At 40.2% G+C, this 27,514-nt stretch overlaps 1 protein-coding gene and 1 pseudogene across 1 annotated transcript in view; both read right to left on the bottom strand.

The window, feature by feature from the left end:
* Positions 1 to 27,514, bottom strand: part of PSEN1 (presenilin 1) — a 56,229-nt gene that overhangs the window by 19,538 nt on the left and 9,177 nt on the right. The window contains exons 4-6 of the mRNA XM_024567402.3: positions 12,138 to 12,391; positions 9,361 to 9,502; positions 1,657 to 1,724 (exon numbers count right to left, since the gene is read on the bottom strand). Of these exons, the coding sequence (XP_024423170.1) occupies positions 1,657 to 1,724; positions 9,361 to 9,502; positions 12,138 to 12,391 (464 nt within the window). The remainder of the gene's footprint in view (positions 1 to 1,656; positions 1,725 to 9,360; positions 9,503 to 12,137; positions 12,392 to 27,514) is intronic.
* LOC112312149 (U2 spliceosomal RNA) lies at positions 20,400 to 20,516 on the bottom strand (annotated as a pseudogene).

Genomic DNA, 27,514 nt, shown 5'->3' with positions numbered 1-27,514 from the left:
TTAGTTTGTTTTTTTAGATTCAGTTGTTGACAGTTATGAATTTGTTGCCCTTTTAATGTTCATAGTTTTGATCTTCTTTTTCTTAAATAAGTCCTTTTAACATTCCATATAATAATGGCGTGGTGATGATAAACTCCTTTAGCCTTATCTTGTCTGGAAAGCATTTTATCTGCCCTTCCATTCTACATGATAGCTTTGCTGGATAGAGTAATCTAGGTTGTAAGTTTTTGCTTTTCATCACTTTGAATACTTCTTCCCAGCCCCATATTGCCTGCAAAGTTTCTTTTGAGAAATCAGCTGAAAGTCTCATGGAATCATCTTTGTAGGTAACTAACTGCTTTTTTCTTGCTGCTTTTAAGATTCTCTCTTTATCTTTAACCTTTGGCATTTTAATTATGATGTGCCTTGGTGTGTTCTTCCTTAGGTCTAATCTCTTTGGGACTCTCTGGGGTTCCTGGACTTCCTGGAAGTCTATTTTCTTTGCCAGATTGGGGAAGTTTTCCTTCATTATTTTTTCAAATAAGTTTTCAATTTCTTACTCTTCCTCTTCTCCTGGCATCCCTATGATTTGGATGTTGGTACATTTGGAGATGTCCCAGAGGCTTCTTAGTCTACCCTCTTTTTGAATTATTTTTCCTTCTTGCTGTTCTGATTGAATGCTTTTGTTTTCCTTATGTTTCAAACCATTGATTAGATTCTCAGCTTCACCCTCTTAACTGTTGATTCCCTGTAGATTTTTCTTTATTTCACTTAGTGTAACCTTCATTCCTCCTTGGGTATTTTTTATGCTGTTGCCATACTCAGTGAATTCTTTGAACATCCTGATAACCAGTGTTTTGAACTCTGCATCTGATAGGTTGGTATCTCTGTTTTGTTTAATTCTTTTCCTGGAGTTTTGTTCTGGTCTTTCACTGAGGCCATATTTCTTGGTCTCCTCAATTTGGCAGCCTCCCTGTATATTAGATAGAGCTGTTTTGACTCTCTGTCTTAGTAGCATAGCCTATTGTAGAAGAGCATACCTGTAAATTATGTGGGGCAGAGTCTTAGGTGATTGCCAGGGTGGAGAAACCCATTTCACTGTTTTGTGGCTCTGTATGGGGTAAGGACTTGGAGAGGGGACAATGCCACTGCCTGGCTGCTGGAGGTTTGCCTGGGAGGAAGCTATTTCCTGCACTTGCCTGGTTTTTAGTCATTTCACTTTCTTCCCTTATGCCACTTGTGCCCTTCCAGCTTTTGCCCTGGTGCTGAATCCTAGAGGGGCAGGTCTCAGTAAGTCATAAGTTCGCAGGGACCCTTTAAGAGGAGCCTTCTGAGAATCCGGCAGTTTTCTTCTCCCACCCCAATTCCCACTGTTTTTTACAGCCAGAAGTCATGGGGGATTTATCTTCCTAGTGCTAGAACCCTGGGCTGCTGGGTGGTCCAGTTTGGAGTTGGAAATGCCTCACTCCCAAGGTAACCCTCCTGACTTTTATCCAGCACTGGTAATACCCCTACTGGTAATATTAACTTGTCTTATATATACCAAGTATGACCTATATATGGAAACAATTACAACTTAAAAGTAATTCATTAATAAAGGACATGGCTTTAAGTGACTAACAGAGATCACAAACAGAATTGATTTCTAAAAATTAGACCAAATATTTCGCCACTTACCCCAAATAAATGAATGAGAAAAAGAACAGTAATAATAGAGATGAAATAATAAGCCAGGCGTGGATAACCTAGAAAAGAATTTCAATATAATTAATAGATTCCATAACCCTAAAAAATTACAAATTTCTTACTTCAAAAATAGTATGTTATTTCTGTATATGTTATTCTTTTCAAATGATCAAACACATATGGCTTTGGCTTCAGTGCATTCTTATATAGAACTGCTTGGAGCTGAACAACTTATAAGTAAACAGAAATTTCAGCAAGACATATATAGACACTTGTTTCCTTGGAAATAGGTGAAATTTTGAAAAGAATGAATTCTAAAATACCAAATTATCAACAGAGTCAACAGTTGACATTTAGACTTTAAAGTAGCAATATTATCAGTGGAGGAATTTTGTAGTATTCCTGAAATAAATTGAATAAAAGAAATGATAAATAAAATTCAATCAAGTTGAAAATCATATTCAGTTATGCAGGCATACATTAACTGTACAGAGAAAATAGGCTTTCTAAACTATACAACTATTTGGTAAAAGAATATTCAGAATCTAAAGTTTCAGTAAGTACTGGAGTGCTCTCTACTTTTATTTTATATTATGAATGTATTACTATTACGAATTCTTTAAAACACTTAGAAGTCCATCACTGTCATTCAGAATTAAGAGTTCTATATAAATTTTAGTCTCTATTACTCATATATAGCTTATTAATGTGAAAAATAGAATCAGAATTTGATTTCTATAATCTATTATACAAATGAACATTTTAAATGGTAATTTTACATACTGTGTATATTTAGGAAAATACTATACAACCTAAAAATATGGAGGTTTTAAAAACAGAATGGCAAGCATGATAAATTGCCAAGTGATTTCCAATCAAAAGTGAAATTATTTCAAGGTGCATATACCCATTATTTGTTGTACTTTCAATGAATTTTATTACTTAATGACAGAAGGAGCTACTTAACTAATAACTTTCAAATCAAACCTTGAAAAAAGGAGAGAAAAAACACCTCTCCAAATCAAGAATATTGTTTTGTCTTCATTTCTTCCTACCTCCTACCCCTGACCCCTAGATTCAGGTGTTCGGATCATCAGGCTCTAAGTCACCAAAGTCTAGATGTGATTAGAATTTATGTGATTTTCACTGGCGGTCCTGTTTTGACCACTCAAGGTCATCTGTGATCATGAATTCCTCTGGTGAAAAAAAGACTTCTTTAAATTTTTTGCTGCCTCTCTTTCCTTAAAAAAAGTTGATCAAGTTTAATTTCTAGTGTTCTCCCACAAACATTTTCTCATAACAATTTTTGAACACTACAAAGTTTAAAGATTTTTACAAGTGAACACCAATATACCACCTAAAGTCTACATTCACATTTCGCTGTACTTGCTTTGTAACATTTCTATCCATGTCTCCTACATATCAAAGTAACCTGAAGACACCTGTCTATTCTCCTCTAAATACTCCAACTTTAACAAAATAGTCTAAAGGAAGCCCTTACTCTATTTCCTGGGCAAACCCCGCCCCCCCAAACAATAAAGCGTGAGCGGAAAGGAATCTGCCCACTTGCATCCTGCCCTACCATTCTCCCAGGTCTCAGCTTTAGAAATAATCCAAGTTACAAAACTAAAACCCCCATGTGATATTATAGGACAGAAAAGCTTTAAAGAGTGGAAGATATATACTGGTATTCCATACTAAGCTCCACAGTAAGGGCTGGAATAAACATTAAAAAGTGGAAATTCTCATCGTTCTTGAGAATTGCTTTTTACCTTTTCTTTTTCCAGCAAGAAAACATAGAGATGTTTATTTTAAAACACAGCATTTTTATGAATACAAAAGTAACATGTGCATATAACACTTAGAAAATATAGAAATACTAAAAGGAAAAAACAATTCCCACGACCAATGATAACCAAAGTTAATATTAATATTTTTTATGCATGCATGTTTTGTTTTACATGTGTAGGCATGTGTGAAGACCTTTTCACAAAATTAGAATCAAGTAATAATACAGCTTTACATTCTGCTCTTCCAAACTTAATTTTTTGTTACAGATATATTTTGCCACAAAATATTTTTTGAAAATGATTTTTAGAAGTTTTTTTTTAAGATTTTATTTTTAGAGAGAGGGGAAGGGAGGGGAAGAGGAGAGAAACATCAATGTGAAAGAAACATAGATCGGCTGCCTCTCACACACCCCCAACTGGGAACCTGGCCTGCAACCCAGGCATGTGCCCTAACTGGGAATCGAACCAATAACCTCCTGGTTTACAGAACAATGCCCAACTCACTGAGCCACACCAGTCAGGGCATGAAAATGATTTTTAAATGATACTAATATTCTACTTATATAGATGAACCCCAAACTTAACTTTTTCTTACGCATAAATTTGTTGTGTTTCTTTGTTTTCCAATTATAGCATGAAAATATTTTTCCCTATTTCTAGTTCTTTCTTTGGAATAAATCATGAAAGCAAAATTACTGACTCAAAGTCTACAAACTTTTTCTAATCACTGTATTGATACACACTGGTTTAGAGACTTCACCAAAAACAAAAAGGCTAGATTAATCTTTACCAAGTCAGCAGGTGAAATGTTAATTTGTTATTTTAGTATGTACTTTTTTTATTAATGAGGAAATATATATATGGCTCCTGTTGTTAGCCATCTAGATTTCCTGCTTGAAATTTTTAAAATTTCTCATTAAGATGTTCATAATTTTCTTAATGATATGTAAGTAATCTACATATTAAAAAAAAATTAGTCCTTTGCCTGTAATAATGGTTGTAAACAGTTTAACTATTTACATTGGTCATTTATTTTATCATTTTATGAATTATTACCTGAACGCAAAGCCTCTTCTAATGATGACTAAATAGCACCTCCCCCCTTTTCCAGAACATGAGATTGTAAAACAGGTCTTTCTCATCCTGCAAAAAATCCCTAGTCAGATTTCCTGTGCTAAAGGCTCTGAAAGAAAAGAGCCCTGCTTTGGTACAGAAGAGCAAGTGTTTGCTCTAAACCCTGAACTTTACTGCCTTTTCTGTGTTCTACCTTTTGAAGTGAAGAAACAAAATGGAGTCAGTATAGTCAAGCTGCTAAATTACTAAAATCAAGTAGGCTGAGGCATGAAGAAACGATTCTATTCTTGTTTTAATTAGTCTGGGAACTTAAACTTTTGAGCTTTCTAGTTTTGCATCAAAGCCTGGATATACATCAAATCTTCAAATAACCCTTTGATTACTTCCTGAAGGACTAAGGAGAAAGAATGTTTCATGTAACCAGATCACCTGACATCCATCATCCAGACCACGGGTCATCTAGAGCAGCAGTTTTTCAACCTTTTTCATCTCATGGCACACACACACTAATTACTCAAATTTTGTGGCACACCAAAAAATGTATTTTTTGCCAATCTCACAAAAACTAGGTGTAATTTTGATTCATTTACATTGGACGGCTACTGTTACGTTGGCTGTTGTCATATTTTTTGACAGTCTAAGGAAAAAGAGGTCCCTGTCCCCGACTAAAAAGTCAGGTATTGCATGTTTTAAAAATTCTTGTGGCACACTCGTTGAAAATCACTGATCTAGGGGCTTAGCATCTCAGACGAATCCAGAAGCTAAGAATGCAGAACTGATTCTTCTCAAGAATGTACTTTTTACTCTAAGTAACCGCAGCTTTTCTTTCTTCTTTGGAACACTCTGGGTATTGCCTGGTTATGTTTCCGGCATGCAAACCATCAGACCCTTAAGTAAATCTTTACCATTCATTTTTAGCCAGAGCATTTTGACTCATTTACAATCGGCTGATACTTTTTAAGGTTTGTTTTTTTAGCTTCTTGTGCTTCTTACAGACATTGCACAACCAACCACTGACATAACAAACCACAAGTACTTATTTCCAAATAGGTTCTGGCAAGTTTCTGAATTTCTGACTCTAAGTTCCTTTTATTCTATACTGGGAATCAAAACAAGTCAAACAACTTTAGAACTGGCTGTGCTTGCTAAGACTTGAACATTAAAAAGCAAATCAAAACAACACAATTGAATGAGTAAATGTATAAATCTGGCTGAATATGAACCTTTTAGATGGTCTAAAATGCAGCAAAACTTGCCATGGCTGGTGTGGCTCATTGGATTGAGTGCCAGCCTGAGAGTCAAAGGGTCATCAGTTTGATTCCCAGTCAGGGCACATGCCTGGGCTGAGGGCATGTGTGAGAGGCAACCACACATTGATTCTCTCCCTTTCTCCCTTCCTTCCAGTCTCTATAAATAAATAAATAAAATCTTAAAAATAAACAAATAAAATGAAACATAACTAAAAGAAACACAAAACTGACCAATACAAGACTAATACATGGTCCAGCCATTATTAATATAAGGAGAACGGTGTGGAGAACAATGTGTACCACATCGATGTAACCTGGCAGCCAAGGAGAGTGGACAGTGTGGACATGCGTGTGCATGTGAGAACAATGATGACGACATCACGGTACTAGTCAGTGGGGGCAGTAGACACTGTTGAGTGGGCACGTGTACTATGTGGCCGTCGTATTCAAAATGAGCGAGTAGATCTGCATCAAATTTTGCGTTAAGCTTCAACATTCCTCCATGAAAGCTACTCAGATGATTCAGAAGGCCAAAGCTATGGGCAATCAGTGATTGGCAGCTGCATCATGACAATGTGCCTGCTCATGCATCATGTCTCGTGCAGAGTTTTTTGGTGAAACATCAAATCACCTAGGTGACTCAGTCCCCTTACTGCTCGGATTTGGTACCCTGCAATTTCTGGCTTTTCCCAAAACTAAAATCACCTTTGAAAAGGAAAAGATTTCACACAGTTGATGAGATTCAGGAAAATGCAGCTGATGGCAACTGGGAGAACGGTGTGAGGTCCCAAGGTGCCTACTTTGAAGGGGACTGAGGTGTTACTGTTCTGTGTACAATGCTTCTTGTATCTTCTTCAACAAATGCCTCTATTTTTCATATTACATGGCTGGACACCTTCTGGACAGACCTTGTACATCAAGATAGGTTCTAAGTAAAAAGGAGTGGAAGCTCATTTCACCCACCATATGCAACTATAAAAGCTAGACAGAATGCATGCTACTAATGAGCAGTCTGAAAAGTAGAGAGATAGTTGTGCTGGGGAATTAAAAGTACCAGCGAACCGACAGTGAATTCAAGTGTCACTACTTTCCCGAGTGGGTATTAATTAGCAAGGCAATGAGAGCAAGTGCAAAAGCCCTCTAGTTCTGGCTAGAGGAGGAGGGAAAGAGGTCTCTACACACCAAAGAAGGCAAAATCTCAGTTTACGTTGTTTTCATTTTCTCCATTCTTTCATACTCAGCCCCTAAACAATCCTGGGATGGTGACAAAGGGGGCAGCAGGAGTCTAAAACTTAAGAGGGAGGAGAAGCCTCCCATCAGACTGGAGAAGCTGTAGCTTCCTAAGAGTAAGGCAAGTGGCCCTTGCCGTATTTCTGTCCTTGCCCTTCTTGGTCCTGATGTTGGGAAAATAAAGCCCAGCTTTCTGAAACAGGGAAATCCAAAAGAACCAGAAAGTAGCACGGAGATCACAGAAAGGAAGCAGCTCAGAAAAGCAACTTCTTCAAGCTGTTATGAACTTGTGGGCCCATATCCAAGATGTGCAGGTGGGGACATGACCCTACACACACTCCCCCAAAAATGTGAAAGTAGCACATAATCCAGATAAAAGTCACAAAGTGACTCCAATAAATCAGAGAAATGACACTGGCCGGTAAACACTTATATGTAGACAATCTATATGGTGAAAACAGGATCAAGGAAAGTATTTAAAATATGAGCACATATAAGCAATGGGAGCAGAACGCTTCTTATATGGGTTTGCGTCATCTGCTCTCTGGTTTTCTAAGTGTTGATGACTACCCGTCATCATCACACGCACGCTTCCTCTTCAGTCTTCTCCACACGCTAACGCCAGGCTGCAGACGGTTAATACTTCCACCCACTCAAACTTTCAACAAACAAGGTTAAACTGTATAATTTTAGGGTTTATGAACATTGAAAAGGTATTTGAGCTTATTAGTAATCAGCTAAATGCGAATCAAGGCATTTTGCTTTGCCTATAAAAATCAGCAGTTTTTAAAAATTCAGTGCTGGTGAAGGTGGGGTAAGACAAGAGAGTCTCATTCACTACTAGTATTAAGTACAAATTAATAGTATCATTTAGGAAAGGGAATTTTGCATACCAAGGTATGCAGATAATCTGCCCTCAAAATTCCGTGTCTGGAATGCTACCCTAAGAAAACAACTTGAAAAACTGAAAAAGCTCTATGTATAAAGACATTTTTTTAGAATACTGAAAAACTGCAAACAGCTTAAATAAGGGAAATTGTGCGAAATACATTACAATGCACTCAATGAGTTAAATATTATATAGTGATCAGACATATTTTCTAAGTATTTGCAATATGGAAAAAATGCTTATGCCAAAGTAAAAGTGAAGAAAGGACACATACTAATTGTATTTTATGTTATCCATGTTAAAAAAATATATACAACTCTGACTGGTGTGGCTCAGTGGGTTGGGCATCATCCCACAAACTGGAAGATTTTGGGTTCGATTCCTGGTCAGGGCAAATGCCTAGGTTGTGAGCCAGGAGCCCGGTAGGAGGTGTTCAAGAGGCAGCTGATTGATGTTCCTATCCCTTTCTTTCTCCCGCCCTTCCCCTCTCTCTAAAAATAAATAAAATTTTTATATATGTATGTATACACACAAAGAAATAAACACTATAAGGAAATAGACAGACTTTGATATTTGGAAAGTTCATATTTAGTTACTTGAGAATGACCCTAAAGGTTTATGCCTTACAATAATTGGTCATTTTTTTTTGAGGCATGAACCTGAAATATGTGCCAGGTGGCTGAAATACAGCAGTGAGGCTCTTAGCTAGAGAGTGAGCTAGGGAGCAGGAGGGAGCAGAGGCTGGGCAAGTTGGCCTGCGTCTTCCCTGCACAACCTCCCCGGCCATATTTCTCAAGGAAAGAACTGGTGCTACTGTAGGAGATGCAGTGAGGAAATGGATGGTCACCAATTTAGAAGAAGAAATGTAGCTAATCAGCAACGAACTTAAACCAGCATCTGAAGGTGGCTTTATTGTTTTGTGCTCAAGTATGAAAATATGAATTTTTAAATTTATATTTTGTGGAGACAATTATATCCCATAACACTAATTGTGAATGATGGAATCCCAAAGGTCTTAGGATGTATTTCTTTGGAATGTCATACATATACCACAAATCAAAATGTTAAAACCATTTAGATTGTGATATAATATGAAAACATGTGTTTTCCAGTTATGCCTTTTCGCATTTTTCAAACATTCCACAATGAGGGGAAAAACTAAAAATTAACTTAGTTCTAGAATACAAAACTTTTTTCTTTACTATACCAAGTAAGGTATATGACAGAAACACCCAACCGTGAAGAGAACAAGGTGGAGCCCCAGCTGGTGTGGCTCAGTGGGTTGAGCGGTATCCCACAAACTCAAAGGTTCCTGGTTCGATTCCCAGTCAGGGCATGTGCCTGGGGGTGCTGTGCAAGAGGCACATTGATGTTTCTCTCCCTCCCACCCCCTCTCTCTAAAAATAAATAAAATCTTAACCAGAACACCAGGGTGGAAAGCTCCGCCCCCCTGCTCGCTCACCTTGTAGCACCTGTACTTGTACAGAGCCACCAGGAGAATGGTCATGACGACAATGACGCTGATCATGATGGCAGCGTTCAGGATCGAGTGCAGGGCTCTCTGGCCCACAGTCTCAGTGTCTTCTGTGAACGGAGTGTAAATCCTACAACGAAACAAAATGCAAAGGCCCCGGGTAAGTGTTAATGGATGGATACCCCAAACCACATACTCTCTCCAACACAAGTTTCTTTTCCTCGATTCAACTGATCTCTTATGTCACTTCTGTCCATCTCATCACTCTAGCCAAGAATTTTTAACCTAAGAAAATAGCTATTAGACATCTATAATAAGTGCTTCAAAATAAGAGCACATATCTAAAATACGGAGAGTTGTGAGCCAGACAACTGGCTCCATCTAGTGGCTACTATGTACTGAAATTACCTCACTGCATATTCTCTCTCCACAGATTATTAGTAATTTGTAAAAGAACCAGAATCTGCCACGTAAACTACCGAGGCTGTGATTGTCAGAGGATGGTAATATGGCTTATAATTATCTTTCAACTTTAGCGTGACTGCAACTGGTGTTGTCTAGAGATAATGTCACCTATCCACGCTCCCCTTATTTCTCATTCACATAAAACACTTTTATTCGCAGTGCCAGTGTTCCCTTCTGACTCCCTTACACTCAGGTGTGGCCATTAAACTAAGTAATGGCTAACGAGTTGTGTAAATCCATTTAATACTTGTTTGAGCCCCGCTAGAGTCCTAGAGACAGAACTGGGTGACACATGAACCAGGGCATTTTTCTTGGTGGCAAGGGCTGACAACAGTAGCACCCGGGAATCTACGCGACAGTTCCCCAAGAGTCTAGTGCCAGCTTGCATTAATCTCATCCTTTCATTTAGCAACTCTTTCACTGAGCATTTGTTACATACCTCGTCCTGGAAACAAAGTGCTCTGCTAAGACATGCAGCACAGAAGGAAACCAGGTATTAAGTAAATAAGGAGAATTAATATACATTTGCATATTGTTACAAGTGAAAAAGAACAAGTTGCTATGAGAAAGAATACCAGAAAGTACCTAATTTTGTTAGGAGGATCAGAGAAGTTATCTTTGGCCTTAACATTTAAGTCAAGATGAGAAGGATGATAGGAATTAGTCCACCTAGATTAGAAAAGAAAAGAACATTCCAGGCAAAGAACAATGGGCCTAATGGCCCAGAGATGGAAAAGGTTACTATTCAACACTTTACCTGCTCAATTACAAATAAATTCAGCCCTATCTTAGTGACACCACACAGGAAATACAATTCTATACCTTTCATTCTCTCTACTCAAAGCAAATGTATTGGGTAAAACTCCTAAGAAAGGAGTTAATTCTGCTGAGAGGTATGTCTCATGTCCTTTCATCCCCTACTCCTTCCTGCTTCCTGCTGTCTCAGTGAAGGCTGGGGCTTCAGCACCCATAATAACCTGGGGTATAGAAGCTAAGGAAGAAGGAGGAGCCTGAGTCCTTGATGAATGTGAAGCCGCTCTACCAATCTGGACTGACTACCTCTGCACTACTCTGTGGGCGAAAGATTAAATATCTATGTCATTTAAATCAGTTGTTTTGATTTTAATGATGGGGTCAGCAGACTTTCTGTAAAGAACTAGAGAGTAAATATTTTAAGTTTTGTGGGTGATATGCTCTTTGTTGCAATCACTCAACTCTGCCAATGTCGCATAAAAACAGCAGAGACAATATATAACAGAACAGACATGGCTGTATTACAATAAAGCTTTATTTACAAAAATAGGTGACAGGAAGATCTGACCTGTGGGCTACAGCTTGCTAACCCCTATTCTACAATATGTAGCCAAACTAACTCTAACTTATACACAGAATATTCCTCAACCCCTTTCGGCTATTACCGCTGTCTGTCTGTCACTCAATGTCTCAGTCTTTCTTCCAAAGACTAATAGCTTGGCTTTCAGAACCCCATGCAGTGTTTCAGCCACTTGCCATTTTCAAAATCTAAAATCCATTTAAAACTTGTTTGAGCCCCGCTAGAGTCCTAGAGACAGAACTGGGTGACACATGAACCAGGGCATTTTTCTTGGTGGCAAAGGGCTGACAACAGTAGCACCCGGGAATCTACGCGACAGTTCCCCAAGAGTCTAGTGCCAGCTTGCATTAATCTCATCCTTTCATTTAGCAACTCTTTCACTGAGCATTTGTTACATACCTCGTCCTGGAAACAAAGTGCTCTGCTAAGACATGCAGCACAGAAGGAAACCAGGTATTAAGTAAATAAGGAGAATTAATATACATTTGCATATTGTTACAAGTGAAAAAGAACAAGTTGCTATGAGAAAGAATACCAGAAAGTACCTAGTTTTGTTAGGAGGATCAGAGAAGTTATCTTTGGCCTTAACATTTAAGTCAAGATGAGAAGGATGATAGGAATTAGTCCACCTAGATTAGAAAAGAAAAGAACATTCCAGGCAAAGAACAATGGGCCTAATGGCCCAGAGATGGAAAAGGTTACTATTCAACACTTTACCTGCTCAATTACAAATAAATTCAGCCCTATCTTAGTGATACCACACAGGAAATATAATTCTATAGCTTTCATTCTCTCTACTCAAAGCATCAAGTAATAAATAACCCCTCACTCTCTCAACTGCTCTGGCTAGAAGAACGCTCTAGCCTTCATGGCCCTTCAGTGCAGAGGCCTTCAAGGTAATGATGACATGCTGCAAAGGAATGCTACACTGGCCTTGAGAATAATAAAACAAAACACTCATACATACAACTGCCCATCATTCCGGGTATAAAAGCTGACTGATTTGATGGTAGCCACCACTACCACCATACAGAGAGTCACGGGGACAAAGAGCATGATCACATGTTTGGCGCCATATTTCAGGGTCAGCTCCTCATCTTCTTCTTCATCTTGCTCCACCACCTGCAGTGCGTTACCCTGGGGTCCTCCATTAGACAGCGGCTCAGGGTTGCCCCGCCTCCGCCTTTCGCTGCTGTGCTCATGCCGGTCTTTACCGTCATTCTAAAAGCACAAGAAACACTTTTTCAGAAAGTCAGACTCTCAGTAGCATCAAGGTATTCTATATCAAAAACATAAAATGTAACAATCTGGAGTTAACAACAGACTCATCATTACCTGAGTTCTCAAAATTGGAGGTAAGAAAGAACCAATTCATAATACGTGTGCAGGTAAGAAGTCTAGATTACTTACCAAATTCACTGTAGACACCCAGACCCTCCCCTTCCCCTGGGTCTCTCCTGCCATCCCCAACCTAATACAATTACACTCATCCTTTGAGGTTTGGCTTAAAACTGATACCTGCAATGAAAACTTGATCTGCTGCAGCTCCAAGCAGAGTAATCTGAGCTTTTCCAAAGTGGTGAAGTGCCTTCTACCTGTGGTTTTATACCAGTTACACAAGGAACTATCTGCCCTTCACTACTAATAAGATTTAAAGTCCTGCAGTGATGTACAAGGGATCTCTTTATAATTATTTCTTACAATTGCATGTAAATCTACAATTACCTCGAGTATTCAATTTTTACAAAATCTTTACAGTGAGAATCAGGCCTTAAACGATGATGATACCCGTGCCCCACTCCCACCGCGCCCTGTATGCAGTCGGCGGACAACAACACTTGATGAATGATGGACTAGAAGGAGAACCCTTCTTAGATTCTACTTTCCTCATACTCTTAATCCAAACACCACTTTATTAAGTTTATCCTCATCCTGGGTTTCTTCTTTCCTACTCTTCAAGTTCAATTTCCTTTTTGGTATCACTGTTCCTATCTAAAACTCAGTGTTTGGAAAGGGTAAAATGAATCCTAAGAGCACAAACAACAACAGTAACAATAACAGATAACAGAAAGGATATCAGGTACTCCTCTTCTTCCTCCCTGACAACAGAACAGGCTGATAGTCCCTGTAGCTGGGAAGATGTCATCAGCGTGGTTAAGAAAGGGTTCTCTTAGGAAGATCATGTGAGAATGTGCCATTTCTGGCTACAGATATAACTCAGAATATTACTATAGAGTATTACTATTATTCATTAAAAATACATTACACACTTAATAATAGCTTAAAGTTATTACAATGGCCCTGGCTGGTGTGGCTCAGTGGATTGCACGCCAGCCTGCAAACCAAAGGGCCACCAGTTGGATTCCCAGTCAGGGCATATGCTTGAGTTGCGGGCCAGGTCCCTATTAGGGGTGCATGAGAGGCAACCGCACAGTTATGTTTCCCTTCCTCTCTTTCTCCCTCCCTTACCCTCTCTCTAAAAATAAATAAATAAATACATCTTTTAAAAAAGAGTTATTACAGTGCGCCAAGGATTGGCACGTGCTTTACATTTAATTCTCACAACCACCACATCATCACCACTTTACAGGTAAGGAAACGGCAACAGCTAGTGATACCGAGAGGGTGTGAACCCAGGTGTGCCTGACCACAGGACTCAAGTTCCTAACCACCTCAATTTTCGGTTCACAAGACAAGATGAGAGCTCTGCAGGTTGTGAGCCGAGTTCTCTTTCACTTTATTTTGAATGTATTCACCCCACAGGTAATTATCACAATTCTATATTCCAAGTACTCTTCTGTGGCAATACAAAAAATAATACATCTACATGCATCCTTAAGAAGTTCATAAGTTAATCCTGACTGGTGTGGCCAAGGTGCTTGAGTGTCATCCAACAAAGCAAAGGTCACCAGTTCGATTCCTGGGTTGCAGGCCAGTCCCTGGTTGGGGCACATGTGCAAGGCACCGATCAATGTTTCTCTCACACATCCATGTTTCTCTCCCTTTCTTTCTCCCTCCCTTCCCCTTCCTCTAAAAGTAAATAAATAAAATCTTAAAAAGAGAAGTTCGTAAGTTAGTTCTAATATAGAATTAATACATTAGAGACAGCAACAAAGCGCTACAGGACTACAATTTTGAGTGGTCAAGACAGGCAACATAAAAGATACGATTCTTGAGCAGAACCTTCGACAGTGACTATAAGGTAAACGAGCTCCGGGCAGAGACAACATGACCTGTGGCACAGACACGTGCAAGTGACGTGGAGCAAGCCAGTGACTACGCCTGAGGGGGCTGGGGGACAGGGCTGTCAGGGCTGGCGGAAGGAAAGAAGGTTAGGAACAGGTTGTAAAGGACCTTCCTATTGCCGAGAGGACAAGAGACTGTAGACTTTGTTCTGCAGGCAATAGAAAGTCATAAAAAATGTCAAGTCTGAGGAAGGGGCACAGGGGATTAGGTTTCATTTGTGAGAAACTTGGAGTGGGGATGGAAACCAGGAGATGTATAAGATACATTTCAGAAGCCGGAGGGACAGGGCTTTGTGCCGGTCACTTCCATTCGGTCAGGAAGGAGGCAAGGATGACTCTGGAGGCTCCCAGCATGAGAGACTAGGACGGTGGTGCTGACGCTGATAGAGACTGGGAACACAGGAGACGAGCACACTGCGGGAGAGGAGAGATGTTTCAGTTCGTGAGATAGGAAAACGCGAAGTACCTGCAACTAGGCAAGAAAGGCCAAAGGCAGCTAGTAAGAATTTCCAGCTCAGAAGAGAGTTGGGGGAAGTCATTAGTTTGAATAGCTATGGAAGTGGATGAAATCTCAGTAGAGAGAGAGTATGAACTGGTTGGTCATGAATGCAGTACCCCAACTGTAGAAGGAAAACTACTGAGATGACAGATAACAAACAAGGAGGAAGTGTGGGTAACCTCTAAGCTTAAGCAGCAGGTGATAGGAGAAATACCAGCAAAAGAGATTAGGGGAGAGGGAAGAAAATCCAGAAACCAATGTATATCAAGCCAAAGGCGAAGCACATTTCAAAAAGGTGTCATCGAAGGTCAGGCAGAACGAGAGCTGAAAAGCCACTGAGTTTGGCAGAGGGGAGTCCACCAGCCTCTTCAAACAAGTAAAAGGGTGAAGAGGGAAGTCAGATCATAAATCATAACAGAATGAGTAATGAATGGGAATTGAGAAATTAAAGGCAATAATTCTTTGGTGGAAAAAATATGACGACAGAAAAGATTTAAATTTGAAATAATTATTTTAGAGATGGTAGAGACTTGAGCATACTCGTCAGGTCAAAGTACAGAGTTAGGGTTCAGCAGGGGACTGACAGCACAAGACAGGGAGATGGTAACTGATGGAACAGCGCAGGGGACAGAGGCGGGGAAGAAGGGAAGAAGGGAAGTGCCTTATAAAGGCACTGGAGCCCTCTCCCTCACCCTGGAGACCAGGAAGTCACTCTCTGAATTCATGGAGAAAATATTTATGAAGACTCAAACTCTATGAGGAATAGAAAGGAAACAATTCCAAAGCACATAAGGTAGAAATATATACACCACTTGCCAGGAAAGATAATTTTTGCTGAATACAAGCCACTGGGGTGGCCAAGGTTCAGGAGGAAAGAAATGGTTGAGAGGAAAGGGGCTCTGGAGGGCAGAGACAAGGTGTGACAGACAGCAGGGGGGCACGTGAGTGGAGGGAGGTCGCACTTCGGTTTTTCTAAGCCATGTGCAGAGGATGTTATGTTTGTGCCTAATGTTCAGCAGTACAGTTATGACCAACCTGATGGGCCGATTAATGCACAAGTCATTTAGAGTAAACTAAAACACAAGTTATAATGACTCTTTATATGGTATTTGGCAACTCACAAAGCACTGTCATGTATTCAATCATTCTTTTCCAATGTCGACAAGTGTTGGTACGAATTTGTCCAAACTCTTATACACCAGAAAACAGCAGAGGCAAGAGTCAAATGAAAACTTCTTACTTCAAAACATGTATTCTTTCTACGGCATACAGCTGTCCCATCAGGCTACACGAAAGATTTGAATGAGTAAGTCTAGCATAAAAGAGGCAATCGTAACATGCTCAACGACATTACTCAACTGGCCGTTCTGGTTTGTAAGGAACATTAGCCAACCCCACCCTGTCCCACCCCTGAAGCTAATGTGGGAAACTAGAGCACTGTTCCTCTCTCTCTCTCTCTTCTCACTCACACACACACACACACACACACACACACACACACACACACACACAGAGTTCCTCTTTATATAGTACTTTGGATACTATTTTTAAAACTATGTTTTAATGTCTTTTTAAAAAGTACACTTTATTTATTTACTTATTTATCCTCACTCGAAGACATGCCCACTGACTTTAGAGAAGAGAAGGGAGGGAGAGAGAGAGGAAGAGAAACATCGATGGGTGGCCTCGGGCATGAACCCTGACTGGGGACAGAACCCACAACTTAGGCTTGTGCCCCGACTAGGAACTGAACGACCCTTTGGTCCTCGGGACAATGCTCCAACCAAGCGAGCCACACAGGCCAGGACACAATTTATTTATTTAAACAGGTAAAACATTCACATGGTTCTAAAATCTGAGCATAAAAAAGGTGAGCATTTAAAAGGCTCTCACTTAACTATCTCCTTAGTTTTCTAATCTTCCAGGTTATCACTGTCGCTGTTCTCTGCCACTTCTATCCGTTTCTGCATGGACACACAAGCAAATACAAATACGTATTCTCATTCCCCTTTGCACAACAGATGTACTGTCCTGCACTTTGCATCCTTTGCTTAACTGTGCATCTTACAGATTTTTTAAATACATCAGTACACAAAGACCATCCTTCTTCTTAAAAACTTTTTTGTCAGTCATACAGCCAAGTGTATGATATTCCATTAATTTATTAGACCAATCCCCTAATGGCTGACGTTTAACTTGCTTTGAACTTCTTGCCATTACAAACACTGCTGCAGTCGGAGTGCCCCCTACTAAGTTATACACGTGTGGGGGCATGTTTGTAGGATAAATTCCCTGGTGTAAAACTGCTGGGTCAAAGTACACATGCAGCTGAGATGCTGACACATATTGCCAATCGCCCTCCCTATGGGTTGTACCAGTTTAACGATTCGGCAACACAGCAGAGGCCCATTTCCATAAGCCCTGTCAACACAACAAGCTATGAAGTGCTTGAATTTTTACCAATCTGATAGGTGAAATATGGGATCTCCATGTAATTTTAACATCTATTTCTCTTATTATTAGGCAAAAGAAGCATTTTTTCTGTGAACTCAGTATTCATTCCTTTGCCATTTTTCTGTTTGGCTGATGGTACTTTATTTGCTTCTAGATGTAATTCCTATACTTATTAATTAAGAATCAGTGAATGCCAGCTATGTACCAACAATAGAGCAGTCAACAAGACAGATGTGGCTTTTGCTCCCATGAACTGATTTCAAGCAGGTGGAGGCAGAGAGTAAACAAGATAATTACGAAGTGGGATAGTACTATAGCAGGGTGATGGGATAAAGAATACATGGGGTGTATTTCCGAGGAAGTGACACTGAAGCTGAGAGCTGAAAGATGAGAAGGTGTGAAAGGCTCACTGTATAATAAAGGATTAACTTAGCAGGTCAGAAGGGTCCAAACCCTGCACTTGACAAAGATCTGGCCTTGTTCCTGGGAGGTAACTTCTAAGCCCTTGGAATATCCTGCCTATTAAAAGTGTTTGTTTCCCTGAGGCCTTGGGCCCCATTGTTAACAATGCGGTCTCTGGTCGGGGTCTGGGACTACAGGGCATCGGCTTGACTTTGGGAGAGGCCGCAGAACGGGCAGCCATGTCTACAGGACCACCCCCGGGGAAAACTCCTGGACACCGAGGCTCAAGTGCACTTCCCGGGTTGGCAATACTCCATGCAGGCTGTCACACATTGTTCCAGGGAGAATTAAGCACTGTTCCCATGACTCCAACAGGAGAGGACAACTAGAAGCTTGTGCCTGGCCCCTGCTCTATATGCCTTTTTCTGTTGCTAATTTTAATCTGTATGCTTCCGCTGTAATAAACTGGAACAGTGAGTATAACAGCTTTCCTGAGTATTGTGAATCCTTCTAGCTAATCATCGAACATGAGCATAACCTTGGGGAATCCCAAATATACCTATACACTGAAAACTACACAATGCTGCTAAGAAAAATTAAAGAACAAAAGTAAAAATAGACATATGAGACATCAAACTTTGAAACCTCTGCACATCAAAGAAACAATCAACAGAGTGAAAAGCCAACCATAGAGCGGGAGGAAAAAAAATCCCACTCTATGTATCTGATCATGTATCTGATAAGGGGTTAATATCCAGAATATAGAAAGAACTTCTACAACTCAACAACAAAAAATCAACCTAATTTTAAAATGAGCAAAGGGCCCTGGCTGGTGTGGCCCAGTCGATTCCCAGTCAGGGCACATTCCTGGGCTTGGGACCAGGGCCCCAGCTGGGGCATGAGAGAGGCAACCGATGGATGTATCTCTTGCACATTGATGTTTCCCTACCCCTTTTTCCTCCCCCCTTCCCCTTTTCGCTAAAAAATAAATAAATAAAACCTTTAAAATGAGCAAAGGACTTGTGTAGACATTTCTCTAAAAAATACAGACAAATGGCCAAAGAGCACATTGAAAAGATGCTCAACATCACGAATCATTACAGAAGTGCAACTCAAACTACAATGAGATACCATCTTACACCCATAAGGATGGCTACTACCAAAAAACCGAAAAACAATAGGTATTAGCGAGGATGCGGAAACACTGGAACCCTCACACACTGTTGTTACAACTACAAAACGGTGTGGCTGCTATAAAAAAACAGCACGGCGTTCCTCAAAAAGCTAACAAAGGAATTTTCATATGATCCTGCACCCCCACTCCTGGTATATGTCCAAAGGAACTGAAATCAGTGTCCCAAAGAGGTATTTGCGTTCCTGGGATCACCGCAGCATTATTATTCACAAGAGCCAAGAGGAAGAAGCAACTCAAATGTCCACCGACAAATGGATAAAGAAAATGTGGTATACGTAAACAATGGAGTATCACTCAGCCTTAAAAGACAAGGAAATCTTGTCACATAATAAAACACGAAGGGATCTCAAGGACAGTACACTAAGTGCAATGCGCAAGTCACAAAAAAGACAAATACCGTGTGATTCTACTTATATAAAGTATCTAAAGTAGTCCAACTCAAATGAAATTTTTTTTAAAACCCCAGAAAGTCCAGCTGGTTGTGAGGGTCCGTGGAGGAAGGGAAAATGGGAAGCTGCTCAGTGGGGACATGGCGTCGGTTCTGCAAGCTGAGAAAGCTCTCAAGATCTGTCGCGCCACAATGTGCATATAGTTAACACTACTGAACTGCACACTTAAAAATGGCTAAGGTGGTAAATTCTAAATGTTATTTGTTATTTACCACAATTAAAAAAATTTTAAAGAAGACCCAAATAAATATGGAAATATACGGTGTTCATGGATTGAAAGACTCAATATTATTAAGACCTCACCCCACAACTGATCTATAGATTCAATGCAACCTCAATCCAAACTAGCAGACTTTTGCCCTGGCTGGTGTGGCTCAGTGGATTGAGTGCCAGCCTGCAAACCAAAGGGTGGACAGTTCGATTCCCAGTCAGGGCATGTGCCTGGGTTGCAGGCCAGGTCCCCAGTGGGGGGTGTGGAAGGGACAAGCACACAATGACGTTTTTCTCCCTCTTTTTCCCCCTCCTTTCCTCTCTAAAAATAAATAAATAAAATCTTTAAAAAATTAGCAGACCCTTTTGTAGAAATATTTTTAAAATTCATATGGAAATACAAAGTACTAAGATATTCAAAACAACTTTGAAAGTTGGAAGACTAACCCAACTTGATTTCAAGGCTTGTAATACAGTTATAGTGATCACGAAAACATAGTATTAGCGCAAAGACAGACAATAAACCAATGGGACAGAGCAGAGAGCCCAGGAACAGACGGACACATACACGGACAACTGAATCTGCCACAGGTGCAAAGGCAATGCAGTGGAGAAAGGACAGCCCTTTCAACAATGGTGATGAAACAACTGGATATCCAACTGGATAAAGATGAACTTCGATCCATATCTCACACCATACACAAAAAATTATACTCACTAAACAGACCTAAATGTAAAACCTAAAACCATAAAGTTTCCAGAAGAAAATGTAGGAAAAAGATCTTGAGAAGCTAAGTTAGGCAATGATTTCTTAGATATGTCACCAAAAAATTTTTTAAACTGATAAGAACAGATACAACACTTGATCTTAGCCAAAAGGCTGAGAAGCGATCAAAAATTTTTTTTAATCCGCAAAAAATAAAATTGATGAAAGGGATTGACAGAATGATGATTTAGCATTATTTTTAAGGCTATTTTAAAAAACTTTATTATGGGCAAAGTTAAAAGAAATATTGTCACACGTGTGTAACAAAGCCGCATGGGTTCACTATTGGCGTTGTACCTTCTACGGGTTTTGAACAATGCATAACAACACGTGTACATCACAGTACCATACAGAATAGCTTGCCTGTCCTGAAGATCCCCTGTTCTCTGCCTACTTCTCTCTCCCTTCCCCCTCCTCCCTGTAACCACCGATCTTTTTAGTGCCCCCCCCAGTTTTACCATTAAAGGCTATTTTTAAGGTTCAGAAAAAAGGTGTGTAGCCATTATAAATGATTTCATTTCAGTGGCAGAGGGAAGGATTACTCACTATATAAATGTTGTAAGTTCACAGAGGGCGGGGTCCCACAGGAAGTGGTATGTGAAAAGTGAGTTCCTATGAAGCCGGATTCCGCAGAGCTCCTGCACCATTCAGTCAGAGGCTTCTTTTAATTTTCTCCCTTCCGTTTACTTCGGAACATGATGCAAGTACAGGTCCAGCCACCCAAGGCACGCGGACCCTCAAGCAGGGAGAGTATTTCCCAAGTAGCAAAAATTGAAGGGGTTATTTTTCATACAGTGTAGTACCTGCCTGGTTTTTTTTTAAACCTGTTTTCTGCCTGCCTTTTTAAAGTTTTATTTCTGTAAATAAAAGAAATATTCTAAAGTTTCTAAAATTTTTAAGTTATAAACTTTTGTTTATAACAAAGAAAGTGTTCTCTGTCCAACATGAATATAGTAAGCAATCTGATGTACCTTTAGATTTTTCAAAGCCTTGTTTTGCAATTTCCTTTTGTTACTTAATATATCAGATGCCAGTACATGTAAATGTACCTCGACCTTAAATATTATAATAGCAGTATAATATTAATGATAATTATGATAACAATTGACCATGTATGTGCTAAGCACCATGCTTATGCTGTGGAGACGAGCTATCTCCTTTAACCCTAAGACTCTGAATTTATTAATACTGTAAACTTCTTTTAACAGATAAAGAAACTGACGCTTAGAGAGACAGAATGATTTGCCGAAGATCACAGAGCTAAGAAGAGCAGAGATTCCAATTCAGACGGTTTAGTCATTAGACCCTACTGTTAGCCATTACCTGAATCAGCGGTCCTCAACCTTTTTGGCACCGCTGAGGGGTTTCATGGAAGACGGCAGGGTGGGGGGGTGGTGAGGAACTCAGGAGGTGATGAGCTTCACTCACCCCACTGTGGAATGGGGTGGGGGGCTGATGACTTCAGGTGAGCTTCACTGGCTAGCTCACCCGCTGTGGATGGGGTGGGGGAGACGGGAGGCAGAACTTTGCTTGTGGCCTGGTTCCTGGCAGGCTGAGGACCACTACCTCTCCAGGACCGTTGGTTGGGGATCCCTGCCTTAAATCACTGACTGGGTAAACTATAAGTAACATAAGATGGAGGTTATCTCCAAATTCTATTACAAATAATTCTTCAATAAATATTCTTGCCTGTATTTCCTGGCACTCTTATGGTAATGCCTCTATAGGATAAAATTCTACAAGTAAAAATGCTTGTAGCCCTGGCTGGTGTAGCTCAGTGGATTGAGCATGGGCTGCAAACCAATGAGTCATCGGTTCAATTCCCAGTCAGGGCACATGCCTGGGTTGCGGGCCAGGTCCCCAGTGGGGACCACATGAGAGGCAACCAAACACTGATATTTCTTTCTCCTTCCCTTCCCCTCTCTAAAAATAAATAAAATATTTTTAAAAAATGCTAGGTCAAAGGTATGTGTGCATTGTTAGATTTAATTGCCAAATGATCTCCAAGAGGCATGTGTATTTGCAGACTCAGTTGGCTCCAAATACGAATTCAGCTCCCGTGAAAAGCACATGAGAAGGCTTATTTTCCCCACACCTAGTAAGCAATGGACATCAATCCTTGCTCACTGATGGGAGAAAAATGGAAAAATTTTCATTTCTTTCTTTGATTATTAGTAAGGTTGATCAACTAGTCTTTTCACCTTTTGACTTCTCTGTATATTAAGAGACACCTGTCGTTATGCATTATAAGCCTTTGCCCAGTTTGTTTTACGACTTGGTACATGGCAGTTTTTGCCACACTTAAGTTTATAATTTTTATATTGATGAATATAAATTTAAGTGATTTTATAAGGAAACAACTTATTCTTTCAACCCCAAATTCCAATGTTTTTCAGCATAGTTATAATGTACATAGCTACAACGAATGCTCACAAACAGTGCATCTATTATTTCATGGATACATTCCCATATAACAAGACATCATGCCTAAAAAGTGACAATGTAGTCCATTATGTTGATATATTAACAGTCTGCACAGTATTTACTCACTTAAAACGAATACTTTTTAATAACATTTTTGAGAAAAAGTTGCAATCCTGTAAGACTTAATGGGCATTGTTTGGATTTCTACAATTAGAAATGCAAGGCTCCTCAGCCTGCCCTGCAGAAAGAACTAGAAGAGTGGCTTAACTGAAGCACTGGCAAGTTATGTGGAAAACTTGAAAATACTAATCACAGGCAACGCGTTTCCAACAGCACACAGAGCCCCATCCAGCACCTGCCCACGCCTCCCGATTCCCTGGTGCCGGAGCTTTCACCATGGCCTAACATCAAGGAAGACTGTCACGGCCCTGAACGGTGAACATTAACTGGTTAGAGATACTGTTTCACATTTATGGCACTGCTGTGTGAGGCTTGAACCTACACGGTTTTTTTTTTTTTCCTTTCCTTAAACAAACTATTAAGATGGGTGCCAAAGATTTCTGACTTTACTCTCATACAAAGCAAGCATTTTCCTCTGGAAGTCAGCACGATTTTAAGTTATTTTTCTCCTTACCTCACTGACATAACTAGGAAAACAAATTCATTACTATAAAGAGTACAATAACACTGTCAAAGGCTGACTGGACCTGTGAACCCAATTTAGTTCAAATTTAGATGACTCCTTTCATTTTTTCCCCCCTCAAGGTCCCAAGTACTTCAACACCACTTTACATAGATTAAAGGCTTGCTTTCTGTTTAACTGTATAGGATTTCTCACACTTGAAGAGAGTGACCCACCATCATCTAGAAAATGAGTTAGCTCTGTCAATCCATTATTTCCTAACAACTTAATCAAGTTCTTTGCATTTAAGGTTTTGAATTTAGAAAATATACTGCAGATGACTTCATTTATAAAGCCCAGACACATCTTTTTTTAATCCTCACCCAAGGACATGCTTATTGATCTTAGAGACAGAGGGAGGGAGGAAGAGAGAGAGAGAAATATTGGTGTGAGAAACATCAATCGAATGCCTCTTACACGCGCCCCAAACGGGGACCAAATCTGCAACCTAGGCTTGTGCCCTAACTGGAATCAAACTTGAGACCTTTGGCTTACGGGATGATGATCCAACCAAATGAGTCACATTGGCCAGGGCAAGGCCATTTTAATGTTGTTGATTTAGCAACTGAAGATAATGGATTTATGTATGTTCTTCAACAATTGCTTTATATAGAGAATCATTACTGATCGTTCCTTGGATTACTTGAAGGATTCTTTTTAGTTAACAAATAAATGATTTTCTCCATTCTAAATCAAAAAGGTATTGACAATTTCCTTAAGGACTAGAAAGTTTGGGTCAGAATAAACTATTGAATAAAAATATTGAGTATTCAGTTTATATATCTCATAGTTTTTCTCTGATGTCACTCCCTTTATTTCTTTACTCAATATAGTTCTTAATCTATGGTCCCCGCATCACAAGTATTGGCAAGATCTGGGAATGGGTCAGAAATGCAAATTCTCTGGCCCCATCCCATCCCTACTTTATCAGGAACTCTGGGTTTGGGGCCAGAGAATTTGTTAGTAACAATTCTTCCAGAGGAGTCCAACGTACACTAAGGTTTGAAAATCACTGCTCTAACATACAATGTAAATGAATTTTAGACTTAAATAAAATTCACCTTTTTGCACCTTAGGAAGACAAAAAGTTCTCAGCGAATCCACATAAATGATGTGGGTCTATACCAAATCAAAACATAAATTTTCACTATTCTGAATTTTATACTTTCAATGTCCTCTAGTTTTACTATATCCCTGTAATGTCAATAGAAATGAAATGGAAACTGACTTCTGGCAAAGAATTACGGCAAGTCCAGAAAAAAAAGAGCTCTACCCATAAAAATTTCACATCAGAAAAATAAAATCTTACAAATTATTTTAATAGGCATAATAAAAGTAAACCAAAGGACTATGACAGATCACAAACTATAGAAACAAGGCCAGATGATCTTCTTGTATCTAGCAAATCCACTATCCAGAAGGAGAAATAAAAGAGCTTCATTCAGTTAACCCACAAAAACAGCCATCTATGTCCAATTTAAATGTGGGCCTACCCCCATTTTTCCATAAACAACCAAAGCATATACTTATACAATGGCTTCTTTATAGCTAAAAAAACCAAGATTCTTTTCCTCTTTCTTTGGCTTTAAAAAATTACATCAGTGCAAAAATGAATAGACTTGTATTTTTCTTCCCCAGGATTTTTTTCACACAATGTAGCCTTTCAGTATTATATTTTTCCGAGGTAGAGACAATCCGAAGCACAAAAACCCACAAGAACATGTCTGAAATTAGAAACCAGTTTTAAGTTCCAGGTCTGTCATTGAATTTTCTGTGATCTTGGAGAAGAGTCTGAACTGTGGAACGGGAATACCTACCCCATGATAACTGGGAAGCATACGAATGTATACAGAAGGTCTTTGTAAGTTATAAAAGGCATTTTTAAGGAGATAAACAAAACGAAAACTTACTTGACCTCACATTATCGACAGCAGAGTTGAAATGAAACAAATAAATCAGGCCTGATAATCTAGACAGTGGAGCCCTAACAGACCTGGAAAGTACCACTGAAAACATCAGCTCGAAGACTTGCTAAAACTAAGCCAGGAACACATGCAGTTATCAATACCAATCCTGTGTCCGCTGTACCTCCTCTAGAGCACCCTGTATTTCAAGGGGATATTTTGTTTATGTCACTAAGGTGTAAAGAAAGGCAGAAAAATAATACCATAAAAGCCCACAAAACCCAATGTGAGGGATATAAATACTACAACATTAACAAGGAGAGCTCACTGAGCGCCACGCACTGTGCGGAGACAGGTGTGAGCAAAGACCGCCTCAAGCAGCTCGGGGTGGGGGTTAGGAAAACAAAATCCTCCAGTTAACAGTCTGCTAGAAATACTTGTCAGCCCTACACCTCATAAAGCAGCATGAGGTACAGACAGTGCCAGGTGATGAGGGAGTCAAGCAGGGCAAGGCCTCACTGATAAGGTGACTCATGAGGTGACCTGAAGAAAGTGAGGGGAGCCATCTGAGAAGATGGGAGAATGACCCAGGGCTCAGAGGCAGAACCGAGGAAGCAGTGAGTGAGGGAGAGGGTGGTAAGAGAGTGAGAGAGAGGGAGGGATTGGGGGTGGGGGGAGGTTAAGACCTCAGGACCAGATTTTATTCTGAGATGAGATGTCCTTGGAGGGTTTGTATCAAATGAGTGACATATAACTGTGTTTTTTCCAGAACTTTTAAGTTATGGAATCTTTTGTTTAAGGGATTAATACGTAAAACAGGAGGTCCTCTGGGTAAGGAAAAGGTGCCCAGAGACCTGACTTCTGCTGTTCCCACTCTCCCTCTCCCTCATCTCAAGTTCACAAATGAGTACAGTCTGCAGCATCCAAACGTTCACATCCTGTATCCACAGAACGTCACAATCCAGCCCCATCTTAACTTCTCAAAAAGCTTTTCCTAGGGAACAGCAAAAAAGAGCAAATGAAGCTGCTGGTGCACGTCAGAGGAACAAAGGCCGCCAATGTCTCTGTCACACCCCTTTAGGGACCCAGTGGCGGGGGGGGGGGGGGGGGGGGGGGGGTGCAATGTGCGAAGTCCCTCTCCTTCCCCCTACACAGCTCTCCAGGTCCACACTGCACGTGTACAGTTTGTGCTCCCTGGCAGGGCTTCCTGTGATATTCAATTCACCCTGATTTCACTTGATTAAAAATGTTCTAGCAATACACTGTGATCTGCCTCTGCTGGCGTGATCTCTGGGTGTGGCCAATTTATATTTTAGGAAAATTCCTCCTCTACTAGTGTTATTTTGTCTCTCAGCAATGACCTCCCACCTCGCTCTCTTCTAATCCTACGCATCCCTCAAAGCCATCCTCCCCACATTTGAGCCTCAGCTGGAATTCCAAATCTTCAGAGCGTGGAGCAGTGCTCTAGTTCACTGCTCGTTCCACGGCCAACCCTCTGTACAGTTGGCTGGTAGTCTTCCAGCCTTTGTGACTGCTTTAAGTGACAAGCACACACCAGCCCACGAAGCAGTCAGTGCTCTTTCAGACATACTATAGGAGGGACCCCCCTCAAAAAAAACTGAATTTATTTTTTAAAAATTGTGTATTTATTCTTACATGTTTAAACTTCAGTCACCTTCAAAGTACTTCCCAGCTGATACAATCAATACACCTATCCAGACAACAGTTTTTGAACTCATCAACTCTGATGCCTTTTAGAGCTTCCACCGGTTTTGTTTGTTTGTTTGTTTTACCTCTTCCACATCGGCAAAACGTTTCCCTTTGAGAACTTTTTTTCTTGGGGAAACAAATAAAAGTTGCCTCGGGTGAGATTAAGTGAATAGGGAGGGTGGGGCACTGGCGTCAAGCTGTTTTTGGTCAAAAACTGCTGAACACTCAGCCAGGTGTGGGCAGGTGCGCTCGTAAATCACTCATCATGAAATGGGCAAATGCACTGAGTCTTCAAAATAAATTCACTGAAGCTGAATGCAGCCTCTCACAACAATGCCAGCTGGTACACTGATACAGATGGGTTCCTAGAACACTCACTTTGCAAGGGAAGCCTGTATTACAAG

This window comes from Desmodus rotundus, chromosome 7, assembly GCF_022682495.2.
Source record: "Desmodus rotundus isolate HL8 chromosome 7, HLdesRot8A.1, whole genome shotgun sequence".
Classification (NCBI taxonomy): Eukaryota; Metazoa; Chordata; class Mammalia; order Chiroptera; family Phyllostomidae; genus Desmodus; species Desmodus rotundus.
This window is presented reverse-complemented; position numbering and strand designations above follow the sequence as displayed.